The sequence below is a fragment of the Poromitra crassiceps genome (genome assembly GCF_964638095.1).
Source record: "Poromitra crassiceps genome assembly, chromosome: 7".
NCBI lineage: Eukaryota > Metazoa > Chordata > Actinopteri > Beryciformes > Melamphaidae > Poromitra > Poromitra crassiceps.
In genome coordinates, this window is record NC_139628.1 from 35298178 (window position 1) to 35307686 (window position 9509).

The following is a 9509-nucleotide window of genomic DNA, read 5'->3' on the forward strand; positions in this document are numbered from 1 at the left end:
AACACAATCATTATTTCAAGCCAATTAGACATCTATTATGGAATGAAGTTCCCGCGCACTGCTCTTGCAATACAGTCAATTATGTTTTGACAGCTAACGTTTCAACGTTAAATCCAATATGGACCTTCATCAGAGCATGATATGTAATGCAACATTCACTTCCGGCAGTGTGCAAGATCTTCATTCTGATATACGAGAACATACTCTGGTTTTAGCTATGTTGTCCTGGCTCCCAGTGTCCTTTAGAATCGATTTAAAAGTGATTTTACTACCAAATCCCTGCTGTTCTACATTCCATCGACAAGAGCCCTCAGTTTCCCACAGGATTCAGTCAGACATGTGGTGGGTGGACCTCAGGGGATCCGGGCGCATGCTTCCCTGGAAGGACATTATATACGTTTTAAAGTTAAATACATCCATTTGGTGCACTTTGCGAGCAACATTTACAAATTAGACTATGGTGGGCCACCATAGTATCTAGGTAATTGATGGGAAGCATTGTTGGGCAGTAGCTAGCTACAACCAGAGCCGTATAATAGAAGAGTTCCGACATCTCCATTCACTCCAATGGACCAGTTTTTTTCCAGGAAGTAGAAAGTGGAACTCTTGAGTAAAAAAAGCAGCACTGTCGAGTTGCAGCAAAATAGGCAGTTTGTGGGTTTTTTTTTCAAGGGTTTTTCATCCCTTGAATCAAATTGTACATTAGCAGCTTTATTTTAGCATGCAAAAGTAGCGCGAGACCCATTCCTGGCTGTTCATTGGCTAATGAGTCTCGCATTTTGGTCCTCCGCTGACGCCACTCTCTTACTAGAGGACACTAGCTACAACTAGCGAAGCTACAGTAGCTTAGCTACATTTCTCAGTAGCGTGATGGTATAACTTAACTACATTTCTCTGGGGATAGCGTCAATGTAGTGAAGCTATATTTTAATGTAGAGTAGCTGGTAGCTTATCTCACTACATTTTCCAAGTAGCTTGCCCAACAACCCTAAAAACAACCCTAAAAATCTAGAAATAGGTTCCGTTCAAAAAGTGTTTTCCTATAGACATATGATTCCTCTCTCCCGATTTTAGCAGTATTTTATCAACCGTACGACTATTCCAGATGTGCTGGAATTCAGTTTTCTTGATCACTGAGATCAAAGTGATTTGGTAAGAAACGGGGGGGAAAGTAGCTTTGATGTACAGTAGCAAGCTACTTTTATTTTGGCATGCAGCTTGTAACTTGCTATATTTAGTAGCTGGTAGCTTAACTTACTATATTTTCCAAGTAGCTTGCCCAACACTGATGGGAAGCACTGTGGGCCCCAGGTCTTCGATCTACTCCTGGTTTGTTAGAAGTACAAAACCCCACTCAAAAGAAGACTGGGGATACAGCCCTTTTGAGCTACTGTATGCACCTTTCAATTAGAGAGACAGGCTCTGCGAGCATTTTTAAACCACTGCTAAAATCTTTTCAGCTTTAAATAGCCTTCACTTTAAAGCGCAAATTATGCTCGAGCGAAATCGCCAGCGCTGACTGCGCTGAGGGGGTCGCCGCAGCTGGGCGTCCTATCGGCGCAGCTCGGCGGAGGGGGCGTCACTCGAAAATGTGACTTCGGCGTCAACTCCTTGTTGTGAGGAATGAGGAAATGCCATTTCCTCATTTAACAGTGCTTGTCCCTCATCTAGCAAAGCCTTCTGCAGGATCACCAGAATGAGTTTTGAAATGGAGGGACAATAAAATGTCCCCCCACCGACATGATTGCAAGTTCTTGGTAAACGACATGATAACGTTTTGGACGTGTACCGCAGCCAACGCGCCGAGTTACGTTCGAGTATGCAGAGTCCCGCTGTCGCCGCCATTCGGCGGCAGGGCGCCAAGTCGAGGTTGCGCAGAACCATGCCGGGTGCTTAACTGTTTCTGTTCAGGATCCCAACAGAGACGCCACAGGCCCCAACCCACGTGTTCAACTTTCGACTCGCAGGGAATATGTGAGGTTGTCTGCCTCCATAACTGTCCTCTCAAGAAGTATACGCATTTGTGTGTGTGTGTGTGTGTGTGTGTGTGTGTGTGTGTGTGTGTGTGTGTGTGTGTGTGTGTACGCGCGTGCGTGCGCCCGTCACTTACATCATCATCGAAGAGCTCCATGACAAAGGTGGCCACACTGCCGTTGATGCCAATGAAGAGGTTGATGCAGGTCAGCACCACGTAGGCTGTGCTGGGCACGCTGAAGATGAAGGAAGCCGGGTACATCATTGGGGTGATAGCCCACCTGAAGAAAACAATGGGCTGTCACACACAGAACGGGAAAACACGAGTCTCCTGACCGGACTTGTCAGCGCTATAAACAAACGTCAGTGTGAAGACGACAAGAAGACAAAGCAATGAACAGGTTACCACAGTGTGACAACGAATGCATTCAATTCCCGATTCCCCGCAAAGCATTGTGAGTATATTGCAGTCTTTGGTATGATCACAACACAACAGAAGTTCAAATGGTTGTATTTTCTTCGACTCTCAACATCAGCATGTGGCTTTGCAGATGCATGTTTCTGACCAACCTGTTGAATTTCAAGTGATTACTTTGTCTGATTTGACAGTCTGTTGAACTTTGTGCAAATTCTAATACAAGTACATGTAACGTGACCCTTTTAGGACCAATCCCTTAGCTTTTAGAGACCTAAAAAGGCTTGCCAAATTAATGTGCGTGCCAAATTTCATTTCGACCTGCAGTTCATGAGGTTTTCAAAAAAATCCAAAATGGTCATCGTAGATTTATAGGTTATATGGAGGCAAAAATGTTCTGCGTGTCCTGATACACATTTGTACCAAGTTTCACATCTCACTCACAGTGGAAATATAAAGGACAATGTAAGGAGTAGAAAGTAAAGATATTTGTGTTCAAATGAAGGGAGTAAAAGTTAAAAAGTTGTCAGAAAAACGAAATACTGTAAATAATACTGTAAAGTACAGATACACTGTACCTGAAAATCCTACTTAAGTACAGTAAAGAAGTATTTGTACTTACTGCCCCTCTCTGGTGTTAATACCACCACTGATGCAGCGCTAACCTCAAGGTTTTTCAGTCAGTAATATCTCTAAAATATACATATTGCACTCTGCAAAATGGTTCTCATTTTGTAATTCAAGAAGTTAAGCGCCCCTCTACTATTAAAAAAAAATCATAATCACTTGCATTTAATAATTTTGCAGAGTGTATGTCACATACTGTATATCATTGATATATCATGTTGTTCTTCACGTGTGGTAAAAGAAAAATCAAGTAAAGCCTCTGTCTTGAAAGGTTGGTTTGGGGGGGGGGGGGGAGTTATTGCATGCGCTACTACTTTGTCATCATCATTCCTATGCTGTCTTTGCCTTGTATATAGAGGGCATCTTTGGTTTGATCTGAGATCCATTGGAGGTACTTGAGTTATAGGAGATCATTCTTGTTTCAATTACTCCTTTCAAGGAGAAGGAGGGCCAGCACACAAAATGTCCTTTCGTTATATCACCAGGTACAGCACGAACGTTTCAGCCTAACGGCCTTCTTCAGCATGTTCAGTACACGCTGAAGGCTGAAGGCAGAAACGTTCGTGCTGTACCTGGTGAAAACTGGAATAAATATAACGAAAGGACATTTTGTGTGCTGGCTCTCCTTCTCCTTCAAAGTATTCTCCTGTGCCGTGCACCGAAACTTTAAAAACACCGGTGAGTGTGCTCGCTACTGGCTGATTGCCAGTTTGTTTGATCAATTACTCCTTTCTCCACAGTCCCTACAATCTAATGTTGAGTTTGTAGTTTACTTACCCATACAAAATGAGCAGCAGAATCAAAGCAGGCAGGTTAGGAGGAGAAACATAGGCTTTTGCTTGGAAGCAGAGGAAGATGACGATCACAATCAAACACGGTATGATGTAGTTACACTGTGAGAATGAACAGAACAAAAGGAGCAAAAAAATAAAGAAATGTAAGCAGCTATTCACATCAGAAGCAATCAGAGGCGAGGCCAGCCCATGATTATGAAATAACTGCTCAGGGCATTATTGACTACATCAAAAGATCGCTTGCTCTTGACACTCTTTTTTCCGTTTTTCAAACAAATTGAAAGACTGTGTGATTATGAAATATGTAAATTACTTTTTAATTAGTACACATATATTCCCCCTTTTAATTTCAAAATGAATTCAGTGCATAACAGAGCCATCCGATCCTCCTCCGTTTGAGGCAGTGAACAAGTGAGCGATGGTTTTCTCATTTTGAAACCAGGAGAAGAATAATAATAGTTATTTAATGCTTGTTTAGATCCATACAGCAGCAAAATAATATGTTGCAAAATGGGGGGGAAATACGGTTTTCAATGAGAGTTTTAGGCATTTTCCAACAGATTTTCTTTATGATGATAATGGAAATAATATAGCATATTCTACATTGGATTATGCTTTATTATTAATACTAGTGCAGTGCCCGTTCGACCCGCTGCTGCATAGGGCAAAGTTCAATAATAGTGTCTAAATTGCACCAAATCCGACACTGCAGCAGCCAAGTGTGAAGTAGATAGGACAAATGATTCTCTATTTCCAGGTTGCCATTGCAAATAAGAATTGGTTCTTAATGACTTTCCTGGACTTTCTCCAGTGTTTAGGCTACATGTACAATACATTTGTACAATACATTAACTTAAAAAAAATCAAAACAAAACAAAAACACTGAATTCCAATGGCAAATAAAATAATACAGAAATAAAATGAAAAAACTTGAACGTTAAAATGTTAAGGAGCTTTCAAGCTGGATTCCCTATAATATCCCCATTGTGGATAGAGGATGTATGCTAATGCAGAGAGCTCCAGGCTAAAATCATTAGACTTGCTCCACGCTACCATTTCTCTTCCAACACCCAGACAGCATTTATCCAGCATAACGATGAGCCGCCTGCCGCCATCTTTACCATGGCTACCTGATCAAATGTGTACTCCCATTAGGCCTCAGGGAAGCTGCCAATACACTATCAGTTTGCCACTAGTAAGCTTGTTGAGCATAACCAGCGGGGGCAGCACTGTCCATAAATCCACATCAGCCAATAACAGTTACTCAGGTACGTTTCCCAGAAACCAGCAGTGTCAAAGGTGCATTATCCATTAAAGTGACTGAATTATTTGTTTCATTATAGGCTTAGGTGGACAAAATCTTCAAAATAGTTGAGGATGACCATACTTGAAAATGAGGGTGAACTCATGTCAGGTAGAAATCCAGGGTGGACGATTCATGCTACTTAATAGACGGGTGTTATCTTCGACCGAACCACAGCCGTGCTGATATACAGTAACAACAGCACTCGCTCTCATGTGATCAATATTGCTTTTATACAACAGTTGTATTTTTTAAGTAATTTGAGAGAACGGATGATTTTTGTCTGTTATGTCTCGGCCAACAAAAACAGTTGCCTCAGGATTGACAAGTGCTGCCAAGCAACAGGTAAACTTACTGCCTGCAATTTACTGCAAGCTAGCTAAGCTAACGTTAGCTACAAGTACTTTGAGGTTAGCACAGACAATTTCAGCGTACCATTAATACCATTAATTAAGGTCAAATGTATCCATATTGTGCGTCCTGGTGGCTCACCTGGTAGCACGCGTACTATGGAGGCTCGGTCCGGGTTCGAATCCGACCCACGGTCCTTTGCCGCATGTCATCCCCTCTCTCTCTCCCCACCTTTCCTGTCTGCCTACTGTCCTATCGAATAAAGGCAAAATGCCCCCCCCCCCCCCCCCCCCAAAAAAAAAGTATCCATATCGCTGTCCCTACTAGGTGTGAACATTGTGTGAACGCAGCCTAATCAGTCTAACTAGAAATATCGCGGGCTCATTTCTTGCTCACCTGCCAATTGTGCGCCGAGCCGTGCGCTGTGGAATCCCTCGCCTTATTATAATAGTGAGATTGCATTAGAACAGCTATGGTGCACAGTGAAGTGTGCCGTGCTGTTATCCTGTATATCAGCACTCATGGAATGCCTGGTGTCCAATCAAATTGCTCAACCGGAACTAACAGTTGTATAAAGTATGATACAGATGTTACTCATTTAGTTTCGCAGTGCTGCAGCAGTAATAGTGGGGGCTTTTGTTATTTAAATGTTTTCTTTGTTCTTAACAGCGTCCGGGTATAGTGTAGCAGTAGATTCCCTGCCTACAACACGAGGGTCGCAGGTTCGCGCCCCCGTGTTACCTCCAACTTGGTCGGGCGTCCTTACTGGCACGATTGGCTGTGTCTGTGGGTGGGAAGCCGGATTAGGGCTATATGTCCTGGTCGCTGCACTAGCGCCTCCTCTGATCGGTCCGGGCGCCTGTTCGTGGCGGAAGGGAACTGGTGATCCTCCCATGTGCTACATCCTGCCAGTGAAGCTCCCCACTGTCAGGTGAAAAGAAGTGGTTGGCAACTGCGCATGTGTCTGAGGAAGCATCGTGCTAGTCTATGGCTCTCCCCAGATTGGCAGAGGGTGGAGCAGCGATCCGGGCAGCAGGGGGAAATTGGCCAAGTACAATTGGGGAGAAAATGGGGGAAATAGTGAAAAACAGAAAAAAATATCTGTAGCACGCCTTTTTAGTTCTTTCCTATATGACACACACACACACACACACACAGACACACACACACACACACACACACACACACACACACACACACACACACACACACACACACACACAGGCCCTAAGCATTGCAACATTTCGCTTGACTTCGGAAGTCTCATTTCTTGCTCTATCACAGGCACACAGCAGGTAATGAAGCAGCTGTGCTAAACTCTGCCTCCTGCAGGTGATATGGTGAGCTGATGATGGGCGACACCCACCATATCCCAGGCAAAGTTGGCCAGCCAGTAAATGGCCGGGTTTACGCCACTGACAAACTGCAGATGCTTGGCTTTGTTCACCCTCTCTTGGATGAGGAAGAGGACGAAGCTGGCGGGGATGAAGGACATGGCGAAGATAACGCAGATGGACACCACCACGTCGGTGGAGGTTGTGGCCCTGTGATTGGACAGAACACAGGAAGCAGGAAGTGTAATTAGAGTGTTCCAGGACACTGAAATATGATCAATGTACTGTAGAAGCAGAGATTAAAGTTTGCATTTCTGTGATCTGATTTCTTTCCAAAGCCTTTGCCTTTCTATCAAAGCAAAGGGCAGCTACTCTAAAGAATCCAAAATCTAAAATAGTTTTGATTTAACACTTTTTTTTTGTCATCACTGCATAATTCCTTTTGTGCTATTTCATACTTTCTAAAATGTGGAAACTACCAAGAATAAAGAAACCTTTGACTGGTCTGTGGAATACAGAACTTTAGCCCAATTACAAGCTAAATGAATAGGACAAATCATACACTAGGAAAGTAATTAAAGTTGTGGTTTGAAATTAGTTATTTCTGAGAGGATACTGGCTCAACTGATTCTCCATTTCAGTTTGGCACGAACAATCATCATGTTTATTCCCTTTGGGGCATCCGGGCAGTGTAGCGGTAGATTCCCTGCCTACCAACACGAGGGTTGCAGGCTCGCACCCCCGTGGTACCCCCGGATTGGTCGGGCATCCATTTAGGCACGGTTGGGGTGCCTGCTTACGGTGGGAATAGCGTGATCCTCCCACATGCTACGTCCTGCCGGTGAAGCTCCCCGCTGTCAGGTGAAAAGAAGCGGCTGGCAACTGCACGTCTCGGAGGAAGCATGTGTGTGTCTACGGCTCTCCCCAGATCAGCAGGGGGAATTGGCCAAGTACAATTGGGGAGAAAAATGGGGGGGAAATCAGAAATAATAATAATAATACAAATAAATTCATGTTTATTTCCTTTGCCAACAGAAAGGCAGAGCCCCCCCCCCTCCCCCAACAACCAACCCACTGAGGTCACTGGGAATCGCCAAAGGTCAGACATGTCAGAGGAAACATTTGCGGTGCGCGGCAAAGCGTGCTCATGACTTTGTCACCGTGAAGAAATCTCTGACAGAAACAAAGACAAGAAAACCCTTTGGAGGAGGTAAACAGCACTATCTGTTATTCCCCAGTGTTGGGCTCCATTCTGTAGTGAAAATGTCACACTTTCATCCCATCGATAAAATTAATCTCCCGCTGACAAGAAGTGAGCCAAATGCCACTTAAACAATTTCAAGATGCATACATGGTGCGCATTTAAACAAATCATCTTCCATCTAGTGCATGGTATTTATAATTGGGAGTAATTGATGTGTAGAGTATGTTCGTTCTTTTTCTGGTATTGATGACTTAATTAGACTGTCACCGTGAGGAATCGCTGACAGGTATCACAGAGAAACATTGATGGAAAGAAAGTGGTTTGTACGTGATAAATCATTGAACGTCAAAGAAAGTGGTTTGTACGTGATAAATCAGTGAACATCATTAGCCTTCTCAAATCACGATAGGTCATCATGCTAGTTTCACCTTCTGTCAATTCTGACCTCCTGCCGATCTCTGCGGCTTATCTCGCAGTGTTGGCGGGGATGGAAGTGGCCAAAGAAGATATTAAAGCAGGGTATGGAACGTTAAGTTTAAAGGATCAAAGGCCGAATGACAAAATATGACATTTAATTTTCCACATTGGTCTTGTGTGGCACTGAAGCACAACGAAAACCTCCTCCAGCCTGAACACTTTCATCGTGCCAAAAGGCATGCAAAGAATAGGAGAGCACTCTAAAATCGTGACGGGAGATTAGGGCATTCACGACTACGTTTTAGTAGTCATCGACTGCTCCCCAAAAGTAGTCAACTTAAAAAAGTAATAAATAAATACATAAATAAATACATTCTCATCAAAAAAGGTCTCAAAAACAGCCAATAAAGGGTTAACTAACCCATTGATACCTGATGCAGCATTTGTGTGTATATCCCTCATTTGTGTGTGTATCCCTTTAAGACCGCGAACCGCATCAACGCGGTCTTAAAGGGATACACACACAAATGCTGCATCAGGTATCAATGGGCTAATGTAGGCGGGACCAACCTGGGGGGATGTGAAATAGAGGCACCAAGGTTCCAAGATTACTACTACTACAAACCCCAGCAACTTGTCTGATCTGCAGATAGCGACTGTTTGACTGCAGTAACAACATAGATGGGAGTTTTTCTATCTCTAACCACCTTAAATTAAGTTTGTAAATTATGATGATGATCTATGTTAAATTAATTTGTTTATTCCTAAAACCACAGATTAGTCGACTATGATGTTCATGCAGAATATTGTGGGCTGCCCTTGCCATCCTACATTTTGGAAATCACTTTTGCTTTGAGCATGTCCTTGCTGCAGCTGGTCAATTAGCGATGGATGAAACTGGTATATATTTTATTAACCCCCACCGCCGACATGCACTTCCTCGGCCCGTGCTAATCTCTCGCAAGACTCCACGCTGAGTCATTAGCATATTATCCTGCGCGGCTACATTGCTGTATTTATCAGCGCCAACCAGATGCAATTAAGCACACACAAATATGAAATAATGTACCGCAGTGGGCGCCGGGCGCCC

At 43.5% G+C, this 9509-nt stretch overlaps 1 protein-coding gene across 1 annotated transcript in view; it reads right to left on the minus strand.

Moving 5' to 3' along the window:
* Positions 1-9509, minus strand: part of LOC310779574 (phospholipid-transporting ATPase ABCA1) — a gene marked incomplete at both ends in the record, with an annotated part of 271956 nt that overhangs the window by 61379 nt on the left and 201068 nt on the right. The window contains 3 exons of the mRNA XM_083640100.1: positions 2111-2255; positions 3794-3909; positions 6831-7008. Of these exons, the coding sequence (XP_083496226.1) occupies positions 2111-2255; positions 3794-3909; positions 6831-7008 (439 nt within the window). The remainder of the gene's footprint in view (positions 1-2110; positions 2256-3793; positions 3910-6830; positions 7009-9509) is intronic.